We start from the raw sequence: 23,561 nt of genomic DNA, 5'->3' as shown, positions 1-23,561 counted from the left end.
GTTCAGAGAAAGAAGAGATGTTTTCTGATAATCTGGGGTTAAGGAGGAGATAGCAGTGGAGAAAGGAGAAAGATACTAGGCACTGATGCATGAAAGAAGTAGCATTCACATCAAAATAGGAAGGATGGATAAATTTCAAAGATCTTTTGCTAAAAGAAGAGCATTTCAAGTAGAAGGAAGCAGTATGAGCAAAAGAAAGCTGATAAATATGGGGTATGAGTTTTTAATGTGACCACACTGCAGCGTATGTGACATCTTTTACTGAAAAATTGAAAAAGTGAATTGGGTCAAATCACAGAGAATCTTGACTGCTGGTCTGAGAACTGTGGACATTTATCTGCAGCCCTTAGGAGTCATCAACAATTGATGATCAATGTAAAATTACAGATGTCCCCGATTTATGATGGTTTGACTTATGGTTTTTAACTTTACAATGGTGCCAAAGTGATGCACATTCGGAAGAATGATACTCTCTTAGGATGCTGGGCAGTGGCAGCAAGCTGCCGCTCCCAGCCAGCTCAGCAATCATGAGGTTAAACAACAGATACTCTACATTGTACTGTGTTGCCAAATGATTTTGCTCAATTGTAGCCTAATTAAGTGTGGTGAGCATGTTTGAGCTAGGCTAGGCTAAACTATGGTATTCGGTAGGTTAGGTGTACAGTATAGATGTATTTTCAACTTAAAAATGTTTTCAGTTTGCAATGGGCTTATCAGAAAGTAACCCCATTGTAAATCAAAGGGCATCTGTATTCTCTTTAAGGCTTCTTACATTTCCAAGTTTCCAGATTAAGGCTTTTGGCCTTAACTCTGAATTGGTTCTGGGAAGAGACAATACCATCACATATTTAATTTATTTACTTACTTACCTATACACACCCTGCCTTGTTCCCACAAGGTTTCAAGGCAATGTATGGAGACAAAATATAATACATTACACAGAAAATCTAGAAGAAAAATAAGATGAAGTGAGGAGGGATGTTGATCAGGCAATGCATGTCTGGAAGTCCAATTTGACTCTATTTTGTGTAGCGGCATTTTTAAGGGAACTTCTTTTGCCACATCTCTGTCCTTGTCAACAAGAACTCAAACTAGGTCAAGAAAATAGAGGGAGGGTTTGTTTAAGAACATAATTCTCAAAAAATCTAAGAACAGGAACTCAGAAGCACCTGGGTCTGAGGAGGACTAGAACACTAAAGGGTAAAAATGGAGGTCACTTTCTTTATTTCCAGGTGGTCACCTTGTGTCTCTTCTTTCCATTCTTACTGCTTCCATCTCTCTTCCATTTATTCACCTTACAGCTGACCTCATAAAATGGCACTAGGACTGGGGCTTTGCAGCCTTTATGTTTGTCTTCTTATAGCAAATGAGCCTAGCCTCTCATTGTCCCATTTGCAAATATTTTGGAGAGAAAATTTATCGACCTGACTTGGATTAGATGCCCACCTCTAGGCCCCTCATTTCTCTGAATGAAGGTGGGATCATGAAATTCAGATCCATTTAGGCCAGCCATTCCAGGCCCTTGGAGAAGGCAGTATCCAGAGAAGGAGGTACGGAGGGACTCACTCATTATGCAAGTGTATCTCTACACCCCATCTGTGTTTCAATGACTCCTAACCTTTTCTGGGTCTTGGTCCACTTAAATAATCTGATGGAAAATACAAATCATTTCATCTTAGAAATCTCACGATACACACTTAAATTTTTCATGTAGTTTAGATGGGTTCATGAACCTCCTGAAATTTGTCTTATATGATTTTCAGTGTTTGGAATAAAAAGTAAGCCAACTACTTAGGAGAAACACAACTACAAGATATCCAAATGATGCCAAATAATTAAAAACTGTAAGAATAGAATTTGAAACTGTGAAGCCTTCCCATGCAATAGATCCGGTGCTGGGTTTAGTAAGAAACAGAATGTGGAATGAGACAGGATTTCTTCCTTCAGGGAGCTCACAGTCTGCTGAGTACAGATGTAAACAACTAGATTTAATGCAAGACACACTGCACTATAGCAGCAATGTGAGTAATGTGTTGTGGGAACTCAGAAGGGAGAATGATTAATTTCGAATACTGTATAACACTTCAGAAGTTAGTATTCCTCTGAATACAACCTGATAGCATATATCATCATCATTTTAAGGAAACCCAGATAATGCAGAAAAGTTTTTTGGGGGGATCCTCATAAACAGTACTACTATCCAAGCTTGTATTGCAAGGCTCCTCATTTTGTTCTTTTAATTTTTGAGATGCATCATACTGCAATATGCTGTAGAGCAGAGAACATAGGGCTTCACAATCATAAATACTGGGGTTTCCAGTGCCATACTGTCACTCACTAACTGTGGGTTTTTAAGCAAAGGAAACTAATTTTTTGAGCCTCAGTTTCTTCACCTGTAAAATTTACCTATTTTGCTTTTAAGGAAATAAAAATCATGTTTATAAACACTTAGTACAGCCTCTGAAACCTAATAGATGTCCCACAATGGTAGCCATAAAATTATTTTTATTTATAATCAGGTATACAGATTCTCTGTCAGAAGGAGTAAGAGTCTCTAACATGGAGAAAGTCAGAATATTCTGTGTAAGAACCCTGTAGGCATTAGGTATTGCCTCAATAATGCTGTGTAACAACCCACTGCCAAAACTCAGCATTTATACCATCGGGCAGTTATTCTTCCCATTCATGGGTCTGTAAGTTGATTGCCATTTAGCTGATCTAGGTGAGCACAGCTGAGCCAGTCCACTCTAAAATGTAGATCAGTTGATCTTGGTTAACACTTTTGGATTTGATAGAGGTCTACTCCACATTTTTCATTCTGAGGCCAGGTTGAATGGACAGATTTGGTATTTTCTCATTGTGAGTCACAGTAAGCAGAGCCATAGAGCAAGCCCAGCTGTGCAAGCATGTTTGAAGTCTATGTTAACAACTCTTTGGCCAGAGAAAGTCACACAGGGAAGCCCAAAATTAAGGGATGACAAAGTACACCCCACAACTATGAAGCCAGCAATTCAGTCTACCACAGTTACTGTGTAAAAGAAAGGCAAGAAACTACAAGGAGCATGAGAGAGAAGACCAAAGAGGTAGAAGCCAGATGCACAGAGATGCAATTTTACCTCTCTCCACTACCTGCAGCTTCTATGAATTTATAGCTACATTCTGCTTTGGATACTGGAATACAGACAGAACTCCAAGCAGTAAAGCTTCTGCCTTCTGTGACCTGGAAGCATAATTTCCTTGCACTTCTCAGCACTGATCACAGACCACACTGTGGGCCCCTTCTTCACGGACCCAAGCAATGGCTTCTGACACCAACCACCCAGAATTAGGGCAAACTTTAGAGATTAAGGGTACAGCCTCCACAAGAATGCCCTCACTTCAGACACCAGCCTCAAGTGTGGGGCTCTCTAGACCACCTGAACTTCTGATTAGTTGGCTACAAACTTAGGAGTTCCCATTACTCCCTCAGGTTCAACAATTTGCTACAATTTACAGAACTCAGGAAAGTGTTATACTTACGACTGCAGTTTTATTATAGCAAAAAGACATAAATCAGAAGCAGTCAAAGGAAGAGACACCTAGGGCTAGGTCTATTAGGGATCTCAAACAAGAGAAACACTGCCATTGTCCCTTCCCCGTGAAGTCAGGATGCCTCACCCTCTTGGCACATTGATGGGTGACAATATGCGGAGTACTACCAACCAGGGAAGCTCACCTGAGCTTCGGCGTCTGGAGTTTTTATTAAGGTTTCATTATATAGACATGATTGATTGAATCATTGGCTGTTAAGTCAAACTCAGTCTCTAACCCCACTCCCCTACCTGGAGATCAGGTTGACATCTTGCGGATCAAAGCTCCACCCTCTAATCATATAGATGGTCTTTTGGGCGTTGGCAGGACCCTTCCTGAGTCATCTTAACACAAACGCTCCTCATTCCCACCATGAGTCATCTTGTTAGCATAAACTCCCAAGGCCCACCATGCATAAGAAAAATACTCCTATCACTCAGGGCATTTCAAAGATTTAAAGGATACATGCCAGGAAAAGCCAGCCAACTTCTTTATTACACAATCTGTCTGTGTCTTTCACTGGACTTCAAACTCTTTGAAGGCAGGTGGAATGTACTTCTCATCTCAGCATACCCCACAGACTCTAGCCCAGCACCCTGCCAGGAAAACATTGATTGATCTGGTATAGGTAAAGACTTAGTCATAGAGCTTTAGAGTAAAAGAGTTGAAAGGACCTTTGGGTACCATTTAGGCATTCCAACACACTGATTTTATATGTGAGAAAATGAAGGACCAGGGAGTTTACATGATTACCCCAGAACACACATTGAACAAACCAGAGACCTACTATAGAGTTTTATCACCCCAAATTGGACACCCATTTCCCCCTACCCTACCTGTACATGCATAAATACAAACTTAAATATGCACACCCCACTTTTTCCCTTATATCAAAGAAACCACTGTTAAGCTGTGAGAAGGGAAGAGGTGACAGGTATGAAGACAGGAACTGAAACATGACTACAATATCAATGTTTAAATTCAAATTCCTGTCCTCCTCATGCTTCCTTCCTGCTCTGCCTTGAGAAGCAAATACATTTCATTTTCATCAGCATATTCAAATATGTAGCTACTAAGAAGGATGTAGTTGTCTTTTTTAAATAGTTGGTCTTTTTAATTTCTGCCCATTTCCAAACCCTTTAAATAAAAAAAAACCCTGAAATCAAAAATACAATATAGTTTAACATTCTCATCTAGAAGCAATATTATTTATTTGTTTGTTGTTTGTTTATTTTGAGATGGAGTCTTGCTCTGTCACCCAGACTGGAGTGCAGTGGCGTGATCTCGGCTCACTGCAAGCTCCGCCTCCTGGGTTCACACCATTCTCCTGCCTCAGCCTCCCGAGTAGCTGGGCCTACAGGCACCTGCCACCATGCCTGGCTAATTTATTGTATTTTTTTTAGTAGAGATGGGGTTTCACTATGTTAGCCAGGATGGTCTCGGTCTCTTGATCGCGTGATCTGCCTGCCTCGGCCTCCCACAGAAGCAGTATTTTTAATGAGTTCTTTTTCTTTATGTAATATACAGCAGCAGTCCCCCATCCACCTGTGTATCCAGAGAGACACTTAACACATCTCTGGCATCTATCACAGTGCCTGGCACACTGACATGCTCAGAGAAAGTTGGCTGAATGAAAAATAGAGTGAGTGTTTTTTTTTTAATTATCCAGCATATGAAGATGAATCTAGCTATCTTCCTCCTTATTCTCTTCATTCTAACTCTCCACTTTCCTGTCATCACTGAAACATAATATTAGTACTGCTTGTCCCATAAGGAAGGCCATTCCCTCTTTTACACACAATTTCTGGTCAGTCTGGTTATGGAGAAAATATTTGCACCATGTGATATGGTAAATATAATAATTACATAACTTTCTAACCCACTATTTTTTATTTCTGAAGGTGAAGACAGACTGGATGTGCCACCAGGCAATGTGCTTACCTAGGTGTAAATCTTCTGTTCATGTCTGCTCAATCTGAATCCCAATGCCAGACTCAAGATAATATGCATTTCAATCTCAACCTTTTATTCTCAATGATAAGATTGTAATAGGAAAAAATGCATTTGTCTTTCAGTGAGTTCAACTCATGCCTACCCAAAGCTGGCTCCATATAGACCAGCAGGACAGCTCCTTTCTCCCCCTTTGCTGCTGTCAATATTTTTGAATTCCTGTTTCTCCTGCATTGTGCAGATCAGTGCATTTCTCTATGTGAAGCAGCAGCCTTGGTATTGTGAGGTCTACCAATATAGGTAAGTTCATTTTCTTAGTGCTCCTTTTGAAAGGTGATTTAATAAATAACCCATGACATTGAATAACTTGACTTGAACATATACCCTAAAGCTTTTAATTAATAAAATTGTGTCGCTGCAAAACTCATATGGGACAGAACACAGTTAATCCATGGACTACTGGGGTGGAGTGGATGGGAAGAGATCTGTCACATTGGTTGTTAATGTATAGATCTAACAACTGGTTGGCTGAATGAATATATTAATTCCCTGGTACTTTGTACATTTTACAGACCAGGGGTTGGCAAACATTTCTTGTAGAGCACCAGATAGTAAGTAGGCTTTGTGCACTACATGGCCTCTTTGCAACTAGTGAACTCCACTGTTGCAGCACAAAAGCAGCCATAGACAATAGGTAAACAAGTGGGTGTGGCTGTATTCTAATAAAACATTACCTACAAAATCAGGTGATGAATCAGATTTGGCCTGTGGGCTGTAGTTTGCAGGCCCCTGATATAGACATATGAGAGAGATTTGTTTACATTGTTTTGCTTTTTCCCAAATGAACATTGAAGTGTGAGTTGATGGTATCCTTGTTCTGATTGAATTGGAACACGGGATTTAGGACGTCTCTTTACTTCCCTGGGCTTTAATGTTTTTGAGGTAGGCTATAGTGCCAATGGCTCAAGCTTTATTTTGCTGACAAAGCCTTTCTGCCGGTAAAAGAAAAGGCAGGAAAAGAGCTGCTCTCTTTGAAATAGGACATGTGCAAACTGCCCCTCACTCCACAGAGCACCAGAAATCAGTAAAAACACAGATTGAAAACTAGCAAATGATGAGGTTGTCATTCAGATTAAAAAAAAATTCAGCAATTCAAGTATAACTAGGGATATAGAATCTCATTCCGTTTCAAAACTAGATTTTTTTCCAAAATTGGAGTGCATATACTCAGAGAACTCAAGTTTTGACTGAACCTAGAAGACAATATGTTGTAGCCAAAGGAGGATGGATAGGAAATCAGGAATTCTAAGAATTCCTGACTCTATTACTAACTAGATGTGCCATACTGGCCCTCAATTTTATTACCTTAATGTAAATATATTGGACTAGATACTCCTTGGTATTAAACTCTATAATTCAGGCCATCTAGTCTGTCTGTTCCTCTTTTTGTAAAAATGCTTTGTGACTATGGAACATCTACAGGCCTACCTCAGAGATACTGTGGGTTTGGTTCCAGACTACCATAGTAAAGTGGATATTGCAATAAAGCCAGTCACATGAAGTTCTGGTTTCCCAGTCCATATAAAAGTTACGTTTACACTATACTGTAGTCTATCGGGTGTGCAATAGCATTATGTCCAAAAAAGTACGTGCCTTAATTTCAAAATAATTTATTGCTTAAAAATGCTAATGATCATCTGAACCTTCAGCAAGTCATCATCTTTTTGCTGGTGGAGAGCCTTACCTCAAGCTGAGTGGCTGCTGACTGATCAAGGTAGTGGCTGTTGAAGGCTAGGGTAGCTGTGACAATTTCTTAAAATAAGACAACAATAAAGTTTGCCTCAATTGACTCTTCCTTTCATGAGATATTTCTCTGTAGCAAGTGAGGCCGTTTAACAGCATTTTATCCCACTTCAGTACTTTCAAAATTGAAGTCAATTCTCGCAAACCCTGCTGGTGCTTTGTCTAGTAAGCTTATATAATATTCTAAATCCTTTGTTTTCATTTCAACAATGTTTACAACATCTTCACCAGGAGCAGATTCCATCTCAAGAAACCACTTTCTTTGCTCATCCATATGAAGCAACTCTTCATTCAAATTTTATCATGAGATTGCAGCAATTCAGTCACATCTCAGGCTCCACTTCTAATTCTAGTTCTCTTGCTATTTCCACCATATCTACAGTTACAACCTCCACCGAAGTCTTGAACCCCAAAAAGTCATTCATGAAGGTTGAATCAACTTCTTGCAAACTTCCGTTAATATTGGTTAATGTTGATGTTTTTACCTTCTCCCATGAATCATGAATGTTATGAATGACATCTAGAATGTTGAATTCTTTCCACAAGGTTTTCAATTTTCTTTGCCCAGATCCAATAAACAAATCACTCTCTATGGCAGCTATAATCTTACAAAGTGTATTTCTTAAAAAATAAGACTTGAAATTTGAAATTACTCTTTAATCCATGGACTACAGCATAGATATGTATTAGCAGGCATGAAAACATTAATTTCCTTATACATCTCCATCAGTGCTCTTGGAGGGTGACCAGATGCATTGTCAATAAACAGTAACATTTTGAAAGGAATCTTTTTTTTTTCTAAGCAGTAGGTCTGAACAGTGGGCTTGAAATATTCAGTAAACCATGCTGTAAACAGATGTGCTGTCATCCATACTTTGTTGTTCCATTTCTAGAGCACAGGCAAAGTAGAGTTAGCATAATCCTTAAGAGCCCTAGGATTTTCAGAACAGCAAATGAGCATTGGCATCAACTTAAAGTCACCAGCTGCATTAGCCCCTAATAAGAGAGATAGCCTCTCCCTTGGAGCCTTGAATCCAGTTATTGACTTATCTCTAGTTATTAAAGTCCTAGAAGACATCTTCTTCCAATAGAAGAGGCTGTTTCATTTCCACTGAGAGCTGTGTAGTCACCTTCATTAATTGCCTTAGTTAAATCTTCTGGATCACTTGCTGCAGCTGCTACAAGACTTGCTGTTTCACCTTGTACTTTTACATATAGAGACATCTTTCTCTCAGTCTTAGGAACCAACCTCTTGCTAGTTTCAAACTTTTCATCTGCAGCTTCCTCACCGCCTTCAGCCTTCAAAGAATTGAAGGGAGTTAGGGCCTTGCTCTGGATTAGACTTTGGCTTAAAGTAATGTTGTGGCTGGTTTGATCCACTATCCAGACCACTGAAATTTTCTTCATATCAGCAATAAGGCTATTTTACTTCCCTATCATTCATGTGTTGACTGGAATAACACTTTTAATTTTCTTCAAGAACTCTTACTTTGCATTCACAGCTTGGCTAACTGTTTGGTGCTAGAGGCCTAGCTTTTGGCCTGTCTTGGATTTTGACATGCCTTCCTCACTAAGCTTACCCATTTCTGGTTTTTTATTTAAAGAGAGACATGTGACTCTTCCTTCCACTTGAACACTTAGAGGCCACTGTGGGATTATTAATTGAACAGATTTCAATATTATTGTCTCTCAAGGAATAGGGAGGCCCCAGGAGAGGAAGAGAGATGCGGAAACAGTCAGTCAGTGGAGCAGTCAGACACACACAATATTTATCAATTAAATTTGCATTCTTATAAAGGCACAGTTCGTGGCATCTCAAAACAATTATGATAGAAACAGCAAAGATCACTGATCACAGATCACAAGAATAGAGGTAGTAATTATTTCAAAAAGTTTAAAATATTGCAAGAATTTACCAAAATGTGACACAGAGACAAAGCGAGCACATACTGTTAAAAAATGGTGCCAATAGACTTGCTAGATGCAAGGTTGCCACAAACATTCAATTTGTAAATAACGCCGTATATGGGAAGCACAATAAAGTGAAATACAATAAAGCAAAGTGTGCCTGTATGTGCAAAGCACACTTCTAGACTACAGGGAGCCCAGGATAATAAGTATTAAGTCTTGCATTTGAGTTCACGTTAGAAAATGAATCCTTATTTATAAACAGTTGTAATAGTGGTTTAAAAGTTTCAAGCTGAGCAAGAAAGCTGGTGGAAACTAATTTATTGGTTTAATTATTTAAAAAAAAGAACATTGGAAATAGATCAATCAGGACTGGGAAAGCTCATATCTTGGGCAAATATTTTTTTTTTTGAGTAAATATTATGTGACCTCACTGTGCTAGGTGCTAAAAATCTATTGTAAATTTGATTAAAACCAAAAAATAAAACCACAAAAAAATCCTATATTCTAGGAATTCACATCCCAAAGACATAAAATAAAATTATGTAAATAAAGAATTGCAAAACAATGAGCTTGCAAAAGTAGTTGTTTTGCAATTCTTTATTTACATGTGCTATTGCCTTTAACTGAGATAACATTTTTTTAAATGCCTTTTCTCTTGTGGGCACTACTTCCACTTGCCAGCAAAAGTAAAGGCATTTTACTTTTGATGCAGAGATGTTTGAAGGATGGATGTTATATCTCAGTTGAAGGCAATAGCACATCCAACCCAACAGGTATGCAAATTGATATGTGGGGAACAGGGAATAATCCTGTATGTTTGGAGTGTATAGAGCATGGGAGGAGTGGCAAAAGGTAAGACGGAAAAGGTAGAGTGAGACTAGGATGCAGAGCTCTCATAGGCCAGTTGGAGAAGTTTGAGTTTAATTTATCGGCAAAATAGAGCCATAGACCCCTTATAAGCAGCAGATTGTCATGTTCAGATTTTCAGGAAGATCCTTTAGCTATGTGAGGGAAGTAAATTGGAGTCGGAGACTCAAACTCAAAACCCATGTTAGGAGTCTTGCCTAGTCCACAGAAAACAACACACACACAGCTTAATTGACATGGTGTATTTATTTACTCTTTGAATTGATAGGAATTCATAAAATACTGTCATTCAAGGTAGATCACTTGTTCCAAATGGAATGCCGGACAAAGAACAATCTTGACTTCCTTTTATTTCTGCTTTGTCATTGCAAGGGATGAACAGAATATGTCTTGGTAGTTACTGGCTGACATAGTTTGAAAGCTAAAATCCCATGGTAGTGATTAAACTATTTTTTTTCACCTAATGGATAAAAATGGAATAAAATGTTTCATAAACACTGGTGATTCTTTTGTAGTGAGTGTTTTCTGGCCAACCAAAGTCATTTTTCAACAACTATGAGTCTGGAAAGAAACTGGACTGGAAATGCAACTCTGATTCCTGGTTCCATTTTAAGTTTTGAGACTACTACACTGTGGCCCATCGCCACCATCAACTATATCACAGTAGCATTCGTCTTCTCTAAGGGAAAGCCGTTTCGAAAACCCATCTATACAAACTGTAAGTATGTAAAGTTTCATTTTTCTTCCTGAATATTTTCCCATTCCCTTTCTCACCCTAGAGTTGTACCTCACTGGTGAAATGACGGGCCGAGGGAGAAACAATTGCACAACTCTAACATTGTTGTTGAATGCCGTGGTCATAGGTGGTAGAGCCCACGTGCAGAAATCTGCTTGTTTGCAGATAAGCACGGACATTATTTAACTCTCGTGAGTCTGGTCCTATTGTGAGTCATCAAGAATCATTTTAAACACACACATGCATGTGAAGATACTTTATAAAAGGCTTTCTAACCAGTTCAAATGTAAATGGACCTCTTTAGCCTTATAACATTGGGCAAGTTACTTGAACTGTTCTATGACCTTATTTCCTCATTGGCAGAATGGGAGGGAGTATCCTTAATTTGTTAAGTCCTGAAGGAAGGACTAAACAAAGCATTTTATGGAATGGGCCTAGCACAATTTATGTAAAGGATCTGACACTTATAATCGGGGCTCAAAAAATCTTATTTATTTTCCCAGTATATTAATTTAAGTAGAGTTTTAAAAAAAAACTTCGAAGCTACAATTAAGATCCTCTCAGCTAAGGCTGGGAGTGGTGACTCACTCCTGTAATCCCAGCACTTGGGGAGGCTGAGGTGGGAGGACTGCTTGAGTTCAGGAGTTTGAGACTAGCCTGGGCAACACAGTGAGACTTTGTCTTTAAAAAAAACACTTACAAATTAGCCGGGCATGGTGGCTCTTGCCTATAGTCCCAGCTACCTGGGGAGGCTGAGGTGAGAGGATTGCTTGAACCTGGGAGTTCGAGGCTGCAGTGAGCCAGGATCACACCACTACACTCCAGCCTGGGTGACAGAGCAAGACCCTGTCTCAAAAAAAAAAAAAAAAAAAAAAAAAAAAAAAATCCTCAGGCCAAAGAAGCCAGAGAATATGTCCCATCATTATTGACCAGACTGGGACACACTTTAGGAGTGAAGTGAGGCATGATTAATAATTATGCCAGGCTTAAACAGAGAATGTCAAGGCAAACTAGATACATGATACCTATCCCGATATTGCATGATAAAGACGGTCACCCTGTCTATCATGCAATTGGCTTCAGTATGATAAATAATGCTATAAAAATATACTTGTGTAAATTACTTTGACTTAGCCTCTTATTTCCTTAGGATAACAAAATTCAGTTAACTGGTGGAATAGTGTGAAAATGTCAAAGCCTGGAATACACAATTTGAAGTTGCTTTCTAGAAAGTTTGTACTGATTTTCACTCCTATCAGTTGTTTTCAAGAGGGTATGCTTCTTAATAGTACATCCAACATGAAGTACTATTTAAAAAACAAAATTTATGCTAGTCTGATAAGATTTTAGAAAATAGTGTCTCGTTTGGTTTTAGTTTGCGTTTTTCTCATGATCTTTTTTCCATTGTCTTTATGTACAGGAAGTTTTTTCTAATTATGAAATAGTATAATTATCATGATTAGTTTTGAAGTGCTTTTAAAATCTAATGTTAATTTTGGTGTATAGTTTGAGGTAGGGATTAAAACAAGTTTCTGCAACTAGTCAACTGGTTTCTCCAGCAGCTTTTATTGACTATTGAGTTTTTAATATTAATTATTTTTCCACTGAATATACCGCCTTTATCATATCTTCATATATATTTGTACATCATTTATATTATGAATTATGTTTATATGTATATGTCTATATAGTTTCCAGACTATTTTTTGTTTTTAAACATCAGTCTATTCTTGATTTACCACTATACTTTAAAACGTATAGTTTTATAATGTTTTACTTAATAAGTGGCAAGATCAGTGTACCCTCATTATTCCTCATTTTAAAAAATGTCTTTCTTTCTTTCCTGTTCATTCTTTAAGATAAACTCTAGAATGAATTGCAAGGCTTTTAAAATTTCCCTTTGGGCTTTTGATACTTTGGGAATAATTTACGTTGGTATATAACTTAATCTTCCCATTTAGGTACATGTCATGTCTCCCCATTTATTCTTGCTTTTTGTTAATGTCTCTTAGTAAATATTTGTTGTTTTCTCCATTACAAATCCTGCCTGCACATTGATTTAAGAAACTAATGTGGCCAGGCGCGGTGGCTCACACCTGTAATCCCAGCACTTTGGGAGGCCAAGGCAGGCAGATCACCTGAAGCCAGGAGCTCAAGACCAGCCTGGCCAACATGGTGAAACCCCGTCTCTGCTAAATAATACAAAAATTAGCCAGGCTTGGTGGTGGGCACCTGTAATCTCAGCTACTTGGGAGGCTGGGGCAGGGAGAATTGCCTTGGCAACAGAGCAAGACTCTGTCTCAAACAAAACAAAACAAAACAAAAACTAATCCTTTGTATTTTGTATTTTGGGTTATATTGTGAATGACTTTTCCATTATATTTTCTAATGGGTTATCACTAATACACAGGAAATGTATGGTGTTGTTATACATTAATAATTTTTAAAATTATAAATGTATTTTACAAGCAGAATATATTTGTTGTCTGGTACTTTATTATTATTATTATTATTTCTGAGATGGAGTCTTGCTCTTTCGCCCAGGCTGGAGTGCAGTGGCATGATCTCGGCTCACCGCAACCTTCGCCTCCTGGGATCAAGCAATTCTCTGCCTCAGCCTCCCGAGTAGCTGGGATTACAGGCGCCCACCACCACACCCGGCTAATTTTTTTTTGTATTTTCAGTAGAGGCAGGGTTTTATCATCTTGGCCAGGCTGGTCTTGAACTCCTGACCTTGTGATCCACCCACCTCGGCCTCCCAAAGTGCTGGGATTACAGGGGTGAACCACTGCACCTGGCCTAGTACTTCAATTTTAATAGTAGCTGCAAAGTCCTTTTACATGAATTGAGTGAATTAGAGGTAGATTAGTGCCCTCACAGTGACAAAGCTTGTGGGTAAATTAAAACCCCTATACCCAACATAACTGATAATTTTAAATGTAAAATGTTTAACAATTTAGCATACAGGTATGCTAACCAATGTAATGTGATAACAAACATATATTCTCAGGTTGTAAGTCAAAAGCCTTTGGAACTACTATTAAAATATACAAGCAACTTTATTTTGATATAAGAGAAAACTCTTTGCCCTTTTTAACAGCCTTTGACAGAAACTCAACTTTATGATGAGAAGATATAGAAAAAGTAGAGGCTTAACTTTTCTGGAAACAAGTGTGAACATTTACTAACCTTATCTGAAAATAAAGTGTAATGGCTTACACAGGATTTGCTTTCCCAAAGCACCTGCATTAACAGAACCCTATTCTTTCATGATTCCCCAGCAGCATCAACTAACAAACAAGAGCCAACATTCAACTCTTTATTACATCTTTTCAATCAAAGCTGAATTTTAAAAGATGACCTTATAATTTTGTTTCTACGTTGCTCACTTGTGCACAGGCAAGGCCTAGTTTTTAGACCATTAGACAGTGATGTGCACGCCACTCAGCCCCAGTCACTAGTGAGGTCCAGGCCTTCATCAGAACAGACCTTTTAGGCACCCTCTTCTTTCCAGATTCTGGGTTCCTGGGACTCCAAATCCATGAAGTAAATGAAAAATCCACACAGCTATTTCCTGAAATCATATCACCAAGCCATTTAGATTGCTTTATCCTGAGAGATGCAATTCCTACTTTTCTTCTATCTGCCTCATACCCTTCTCAGGCACTTCTAAGAGGTGCTACGTTTATTTATATACATAAAGTAAGGCATGAATAAATATTGAGGGTGCGTGTAGGTGCTCAAGGATGAAAACAGAACTCTGTTCACTTCAAAAATAGAGCCTGCTATCAAGGGGCAGTTGCCTCAGATTTCAGGTTGGTATAGACCTATAGAGAGTTGGGGTGGGGGGAGTAGAGCAACATGAATAAATGAGGTAGAGTGTAAGAGAAAACTTAGTTTGTTCATTTATTTATAACTTTACAGGATTATCAGAATCATTTGTATCATGGCAATGCTGATTCAATGCTATTGTTTGGGCCTGAAGGTGATAATTCTCTTAAAAAAGGTATTTCTAAGGTACCACCTCTAAAGGGCTCTGCTAAAAGCTCTGACAGAGGAGTGGGTGAGGTTGGGAATAAGAACAGAGATGCTGGCATAGTGTATCTGGGAAGTTTAGCTCCCAAAATTAAAACAATTTGGGCAGGATGGAAAGAAGGAATGCAACAGATGTACATGCTAATTTCTCATTTACTTTTTCAAGTCAGAGTCCCAGAGAACCAGAGACAAAGCCATTTTCAAATGGTCACAGTCCAGTCGATGATGAATTAAGATCATGCAAAGCAGAGTATGATACACACTGTATGAAATAAGCTTTTGTAAGGGAGTATTACTCCCTGAAGAGGAAGTGGTATTTTAACTGGGTTAAGAAAAATTGGAGGCCGGGCGCTGTGGCCCACACCTGTAATCATAGCACTTTGGGAGGCTGAGGCGGGTGGATCACAGGTCAGGAGTTCGAGCCCAGCCTGGCCAATATGGTGAAACCCCGTCTCTATGGAAAAAAAAAGAAAAAATTAGCCATGCGTGGTGGCGGGCACCTGTAGTCTCAGCTACTTGGGAGGCTGAGGCAGGAGAATCGCTTGAACCAGGGAGGCAGAGGTTGCAGTGAGCTGAGATTGTGCCATTGCACTCCTGCCTGGGCAACAGAGACTCTGTCTCAAAAAAAAAAAAAAAAAAAAAAGGGGGAGAAGAAGAAAGAAAAATTGGAGCACGCCAAGACAGGAATATTGTTATGTACATAGGGTTTTTTTTTTTTTTTTTTTTAACAAAGACACAGAAGCTGGAGAGTGTTGGGCCTCTGTGGAAGCTGGAGGTTTTCTGGTTTACCTTTCCAGTTGCCCATAAGGAAGAGTAGTCAGAGACCAGGTTAAAGGCTGATTGGGCCCAGATTGTGGAAGTCCTTGAATGTCAATAGAGGATCCCTGAACTTTATTCTCTAAGCAACGAGGAAGAATGAGATGGTGACAAGAAGACTGTTTATCCCATGCAAGCACAACTCACTGGACACACAGTGATAGTGAACGAGGGCAGCAGCTTCATGGACGTTAGTGTAATACATTTGATTAACAGTCTTCTACATCCAGACTTTCAAGGAAAGATTCTAAGATATTACCTTCATCTTATAAGCATTAGAACATATTTCAAAACATATGAGGATATATCAAAACATCTGAAGATATATCTGGTATTTGCCCAACAGAGATAATTGATTCTGCAATGTGTGCCAGATTATAAGAAACATTCTTTTTAACATCTAAAAATAGTGTTTGGTATTTCCTCAGATATATTTTCATTGCTGCTGCTAGCTGCCTTGGGCCTCACAATTTTCATTCTGTTTTCTGACTTTCAAGTTATATACCGTGGAATGGAGGTAAGTGGCATTCATTTGCACATCTGGCATGACTCCTGTACATGGACCGTGTATTCACTGTAATTCACAAGTCAATGATTACTGTGTTCTCTTTGACCACCAAATACTGTGAGGCTATTTCTATGTACTAGAAGGGCAAGTAAGATATCTGGATTTCACCTACACTGGCCTCCAATGGTTTCCATTTTATCAATATTATTGGGTACATTTATCCTGTACCTACCTAAAATATTATGTTTGGACACTTTATTATGCTATGTTATACCAATACAATAAAATTAATGCAATAATACAATAATTTTCCAAGTACAATTTTCAAAAAAAATAAACCATATCATAGAAATCCTTTATAATGTAGTTAAAAAGGGAAAGAAAACATAGACTTGTAAGAGAGTCATGTTTTGTCAGACATTGACTATATGAAGCTTTATATCAGTGGATATAATTTGATCCAGGATGCCCTGGGTTAAAATTTAATTCATCACGAGGTTATTGAACTAATTCTTGGACCCAGTATTGTGAGAGAAATAAAAGAGAGAGAAGGATTGGCTCCTGACCTCCGAGTCATAGACTTGTTGTGAAGATGAGACATACTGGAATGCTACCTGAGGCTATCCATACTTGAAGAGTGTGAAAATAGACAGAACTGGGAAGAACATAGAAGAAGGAGGCCTCACTGTGGACTGTGGCTGTCATGGGAGGCATTTCATGGATGACATTCAATTTGACCTGGGTCCAAAAGGATAGGCTACATTTTGCTAGGTAGGAGGTAGGGATATTCCCAACAAGAACAGCATAAGAAGCAAAGAGGATTGAAAGAGCTTTTGTCTTAGAAATGCAAATGAATGTAGGGTGGCAGAGACAGAAATCAAAAGCAAGGCTTACCCAAGCACTAGAAGACTGGCTAAAACTGAGGCCATGTGCTGTGGAGTATGAACGAGAATGAATAATAAAGGCAGGCATGGATGGATGGAGGCAGCTAGAGAAGTTTCGACTTTATGCCAAGAGCGACATGGAGTGAATGAAGCGATCTGAACAGGCTTCTCAGCAGGGCACTGAAGACAGATTAATTAGATGATGGCAGGAAGACTACATGTGAGAGGAGAAGCAATTAGGAAACGAAAACCCAGTCATTCATTTATTTATCAAACACGAAGCTCCAGAGTGAGTTTGGTACTAGAGTTACAAAGATGAATAAGGTGTGGTCACTGCTCTCAAGTAGTTTAGAAGCTAGGAGAGAAGACTATTGCATAAATAAATAATTCCAGGGTCAGGCATGGTGGCTCATGCCTGTAATCCCAGCACTCTAGGAGGCCAAGGCGGGTGGATCACTTGAGGTCAGGAGTTCGAGACCAGCCTGGCCAACATGTTAAAATCCCGTCTCTACTAAAAATAGAAAAATTAGCCGGGCATCGTGGCAGGTGCCTGTAATCCCAGCTACTCGGGAGGCTGAGGAAAGAAAATGGCTTGAACCAGGGAGGCGGAGGTTGCAGTGAGCTGAAATTGTGCCACTGCACTCCAGCCTGGGAGACAGAGCGAGACTCCATCTCAAAATTAAACAAATAATTCAAAATCAAGTGCCTTCCAGGTCAAGGGATGGAGAAGAGTTAGTTCTCCTGGATCGGAGTGGTGGCAGCCATGAGAAAAAGAGCCAGGTTCTCTGCTAGAATCTGACCCAACTTTTCCAAACAACCCTTTAATCCAAACCACCCTTTCCAGTTTGCTGTATTTCAAAACTTGATAAAGACTGTCTCCACCTGGGGAAAAAAATGACAAAGTATTACTTAGAAATAACCAGTATCAGCATAGGGGTGAGAATTAGGGATGAGCATTTAGATAGTATGGAGGGTCAGTGGGTTTTGTTGTCAAGGGAGTTCAGTCCCACACGCAGTCAGTCATAAATATTCTACTCTTGGGTGGGGTCTCCGAAAAAATGCTGTGTAAATAGCCTTTCGCTATGGAGGCAGCTGTGGGAAGTTACGGCTCTCACACTTTAAATAATTGTATTTAATGATCAATGTGTACCCTTAAATTTTATAAACTGGGGGGTTTGAAGGGTTCATTCAACTTTCATTAAGCCATCAGATATAGGGCCAGGAGCAATCTGCATCTAGTTTCAATCAAAATATACTTACATTTCTCTGTCCTCCTTAAAGAATGAATTTCAGGTAGAATTTGCTTTGGGAAAATTAGAAGTATTAACATTATTTGATGAATGATTTAATCTTAGCCTTCTCTCTGTTTGAAAAGATAAAAGTGGAGAGAGACATAGAGCCTCCAAAATGTCCTGTCTTATATTAGTGATTCAGGGCATATTTCTCAGTAGACACTGTTAGGCTGTCAACGCTACACAGGCCAAGAGGTAGTCCATTCTCCTTTGAATTCTCGCTCTGCCATTTATTTGGCAGCTTTGGGTCCTTCAGTTGTAAAGTAATGCCCACCGCTAAGCTCAGAGAGTTATTACAAATACATAAATAATATGGTCTTTTTTCAAAGTGTAAAGTATGAAAAATGTAATAATGGTATTTGTTTTTCAACAGTTGATCCCAACCATAACATCGTGGAGGGTTTTAATTTTGGTGGTAACCCTCACCCAATTCTGTGTGACTTTCTTTGTAGAGGTAAAGTAATCTCTGTATTTTTTCTAGGAAGATAAACAAATTAAGGATCTCATTTTCAACAGGTGCTTATTTTCCAGAGCAACCACTTTGATCCCCCAGAATGATAGTTATTAAGGGTTTATTAAAATGGTACATATTCTTTTGGAGGAAAATTTTGGGGGGAATGATTTACAATTATTTGAAGTCTGCATAGAAATGCTCTTGATATCTTCGCATTGAAAGCAAAACATTAATTCTAATTTTGCTTCCATGAATGCACTGTATTGCACTTTTCTAATATTTTCAACAATCTAGTAAAGACTAGACCAGGTGACCTTCCAACCCTAAAACTCAATGAGACTGTTTAGAGTGAAGAACTGCCTTCCAGAGGTTTTCCTAAGAAAGAGGAGAAGCCGTTGCTTATTCTAGTCAACTCCTTTTCTTGAAGGTCTTCCCCTTATGGTGTTTCTTTTCTACTCAGTGTCACTAAATGACTTTACCCACTTAGTAAGAGGTTCAAGTACTATCTTTGTAAAAGGAGAGTTCCTTTTTGTAAAAGGAGAGTTTTGTTTTATTTTAACTCATGTGCTTTAAGACCTTTTGGAAAAGGGATCAACCAAATTTTAAAATATATATACACCTCATTATATATAGTATGTTTAAATTTTCTCATACTCTTTAACTCAGGGATTCCATTTTTGAGACTGTATGTTTTAATAACCCAAAAGAAGAGAAAAATACTACATGTATGAAGGTACTTATAATATTATCTACAGTGGCAAAACATTACATTCAACTTAAGTGTTGTTGAGATGCTGTTTGTTTAAATAGCTATACAGCAATTTGAGGAAACGCTAAACAGTCACTAAAAATGATTATTAATCATATTGTACCTACATTCTTATAATAACATTTTTAAAAGGCTAAAGCTACATAAAAATTGTTTACCACAGAAAATTTAGCATAAACAAAAGTGGGATGCAAAATTTGACCAATTTCATTACTATAAATGGATAGAAATTGTGTGGTCATGTGAACAAAAGAAAACTCTCAAAAAATGAAAACCAATAACCATTTGATTTCTAGAGTTCAACACTTTATTCGACAAACTCTCATTTGACACCTTTGACATGGCAGGTGGCAGGTAGCACGGCTAATGGTGATTTTTCTTTTCTTCATTTTGAGCACGTTACTGCTGTTATCATTTCAGTCTGAGGGTAAAATCATTCTAAGAAAATCCCTAGCCAGGACTTAACCAGGAAATGTGTGGAAAGCAAGCTTTTGGCAGATTTATGTGAACACAAGCACCCTCTTGCTTCTTAAGGAAAGAATTCCAGGACTTGGAAAAGGAGACGTAGATACAGCAGCAATAAGCACACCTCAGACGGAGGCCTGGGGAAAGGGGCGGGCTGTGGTGGCCAGCGGCCTGGCTGCAGGGGCACCTGCGCAATAAATTGTCTTTCCCATCTGATTTTTCAGGATGCCATCCTTCAAAATCATGAGCTCTGGCTGTTGATCAAAAGAGAATTTGGATTCTACTCTAAAAGTCAATATAGGACTTGGCAAAAGAAGCTGGCAGAAGACTCAACCTGGCCTCCCACAAACAGGACAGATTATTCAGGTGATGGCAAAAATGGATTCTACATCAACAGAGGCTATGAAAGCCATGAACAGATTCCAGAAAGAAAACTCCAATTGGGAAGCCAACCCACAGAACAGCATTTTTGGACCAGGCTGTAATCAGAATTGTTGTTGTACATGCTGAACAGCATTGCTTTTCTCCCCAAAATTAACACATTGTGGAGAAGTGATGATACTCTCCCCTTATCTTTCCTCTCTCCATTCAAGCACTCAAAGCATATTTTCAATGCATTAAACGTAGCAGCAAAAGACCTTAGATAGGCTTATTCTGACTGTATGCTTTACCAATGAGAGAAAAAGAATGCATTTCCTGTGTTATCCTTTTCAACAAACTGTATTCATTTTGCATAGTATTTTGTTTAAAATGAACAGCTTTCATGGTACTGTAGTCAAATTAGTAGTATGAACGTCAATTGAAAAAAGAAAAATTGAGGCAACATTTGGTCTCTGAAAGTTTTACTAATACATTAGTTGTCACAAGTTTACTTAAATCTTTGTGAAGAACATTTACATATATATCTTTTCCCAAGGTCACAGTTCCTCTTTCTGTTTTACTTTTATGCTTTTCATAGAGAAACAAGGACCAATCAACCCTTTCGGAAATTCAACCCTAACTATAAGAAGCCAGAATTATGTGGACGTGGTAGAATGAAGGAGATGTTTGCTAATTCCATATAATCTTGGCATGGGCACCATTAATGTCTAAGCAAATTCCACCAAAGTTTGGCATCACTCAATGTATAGTGTTTTGGGGCCAGGGAACGGGAAGGTTTAGAGTAGATCACAAAGGTAATGAAATAAACTGTAAAAAGATACTTACACTTAAAGAAGCATGCCAACATTATTTACTTCTTGTTACTGACACATGAAAACCTCAAGTTTTTTTTTTTTTCTTTTTTTTTTTGAGATGGTGACCTGCTCTGTCACCCAGGCTGGAGTGCAGTGGCACAATTTTGGCTCACTGCAACCTCTGCCTTCCGGATTCAAGTGATTCCCCTGCCTCAGCCTCCCGAGCAGCTGGGATACAGGCATCCGCCATCATGCCCAGCTAATTTTTGTATTTTTAGTAAAGATGGCGTTTCACCATGTTGTCCAGGCTGGTCTCAAACTCCTGACCTCAAGTGATCTACCCGCCTCAGCCTCCCAAAGTGCTGGGAATACAGGCGTGAGCCACGGTGCCCGGCCTCAAGCTGTAACCTTAAAAGTTGTCCAGAACTCAACATTACTCATCTTACAAACAATGCTAGAAAAGGGACTCATGTTATTTGTAACTGCAGCATGACAATTCTCAGGCTACTAAACAACCTTAAGTTCTATTTCATCTTTTAATTATCTAAATCATCCTATGAGATGCACATTAAATACCACATGAAAGGGTGCATCCTTTGCAAATATGTTCTGTACACTATTACCTTTCATATATCACCCTCACCAGAAACTTGAGAGAAAATTTATTTCTAGTGCACATTTTAAATTACATACTAGGCTTTCCTTATAACGATAAATCTAATTTTGCTAATTTAACAGATCATAGGCAATTAGTTAACCAGTTCCATTACATGAGTGCCAATTATGTGCCTAATACCATGATGTACAGATTCAACACATGACAGCCTTAACTTTACAGTTCTGACATCTTTAGGAATGACCAATGTTTTCAACATGAAATTTACTACAGTAAATCATATTATAAATGTTACACAAACCACCAGCGTAAATGCAAATTCCTAGAAAAACAATCCTTCTGTGTTTAAATTTTGTTTGCTTTTTAACTGTTTGTGTTCACAGCTCTTTGGACAGTAATAATTTCTACAATGTGTATAATTTAGCAGTTACCAGTAACAAGACAAAAGTTTTAAAAACAGATTTTTAGTTTATGATTATAAACTATGTATCAAATTTAAAAAATGGTAGTTCAAATTCCTTGAGCTGACATCTGCATTTAGTAATCTGACTTTTAGAATGAAAAGATTCAACTGATACACTGTATAACATTTAGATAGCATAAAAAGATTTTTTTAATAGATTCAATAACGGTATAGACTTTCCCCCCTCCCCTCCCCAGGTTTTCTCAGACAACCTATAAGGTTTCTGGTGGACAATGATCTTTATTTCATAATTTTTATTCTTGAAATGTGATAAAGTTGAACTCCATCCCTGATTGTTAAAAATATGGTCAGAAAAAGGCTTAATAGCCTTGGGAAAATCATTTCATAAAAGCACAATGAGCATGATATCAAATAATCACCTACAGGACACACGAGCTGGACAGTCTTACGCTGGCCGTCATCAAGAGGAACCATTTTTATGGGAAACTGATGACTACCTTCGTGAACTGACCTCTAAGATTGAAAACTACCACACCTTCAAACACCACCAATGTGAACATGAATCCATGAATTTAATTTAAAAGTGCATTTATGACATTATCTCCCACAGACAGGACTGTCTTCTGGAGTGGAGACATCCAGAGTTCTCTAGCAAGGCTGCACTTGAGGCTCTCAAGAGATTCTTGACTTCAGATTTTGCTCCTTCTCCCACTGGTGGGTGCAGTAATTCTACCACACCCAATTCTGCTGCTTCAGGCTAAGAGTTGCCCTGTGTAGGCATCCTTTACTGAAAAGTACACGTACCTTGGGAAAGGCAACACATTATGCTACTGCCAGTCTCATCTTAACTTGACAATACTAAAAAACGGGTTTTTTGTGTTTTTTGAGATGGAGTCTCTGTCGCCCAGGCTGGAGTGCAGTGGTACAATCTCGGCTCACTGCAAGCTCTGCCTCCCAGGTTCACGCCATTCTCCTGCCTCAGTCTCCTGAGTAGCTGGAACTACAGTCGCCCGCCACCATGCCTGGCTAATGTTTTGTATTTTTAGTAGAGAGGGGGTTTCACCGTGTTAGCCAGGATGGTCTCAATCTCCTGACCTCGTGATCTGCCCGCCTTGGCCTCCCAAAGTGCTGGGATTATAGGCGTGAGCCACCGCGCCTGGCCTGTTTTTTGTTTTTTAACTATTACTTGGGAACAGGGCATAAAAGCAACAGAGATTTGAATTTAGAGTAAAAATTAAAGAGAAATTTTAGACATTGGCTCCTGGTAGGAGACACTCACACCTCCC

The 23,561-nt window shown here is 38.8% G+C and overlaps 1 protein-coding gene across 1 annotated transcript in view; it reads left to right on the top strand.

The window, feature by feature from the left end:
* ATP13A5 (ATPase 13A5) overlaps positions 1–22,812 on the top strand; it is a 116,311-nt gene extending 93,499 nt beyond the window's left edge. The window contains exons 26-30 of the mRNA XM_008009546.3: positions 5,646–5,820; positions 10,617–10,819; positions 16,117–16,205; positions 18,746–18,826; positions 20,285–22,812. Of these exons, the coding sequence (XP_008007737.3) occupies positions 5,646–5,820; positions 10,617–10,819; positions 16,117–16,205; positions 18,746–18,826; positions 20,285–20,545 (809 nt within the window). The 3' untranslated portion in view covers positions 20,546–22,812. The remainder of the gene's footprint in view (positions 1–5,645; positions 5,821–10,616; positions 10,820–16,116; positions 16,206–18,745; positions 18,827–20,284) is intronic.
* Positions 22,813–23,561: the final 749 nt, after the last annotated feature.

The sequence above is a fragment of the Chlorocebus sabaeus genome, chromosome 15, assembly GCF_047675955.1.
Source record: "Chlorocebus sabaeus isolate Y175 chromosome 15, mChlSab1.0.hap1, whole genome shotgun sequence".
NCBI classification, from domain to species: domain Eukaryota; kingdom Metazoa; phylum Chordata; class Mammalia; order Primates; family Cercopithecidae; genus Chlorocebus; species Chlorocebus sabaeus.
The sequence above is the reverse complement of the archived record's forward strand: the minus strand, read 5'-3'. Positions and strand labels throughout refer to the sequence as shown.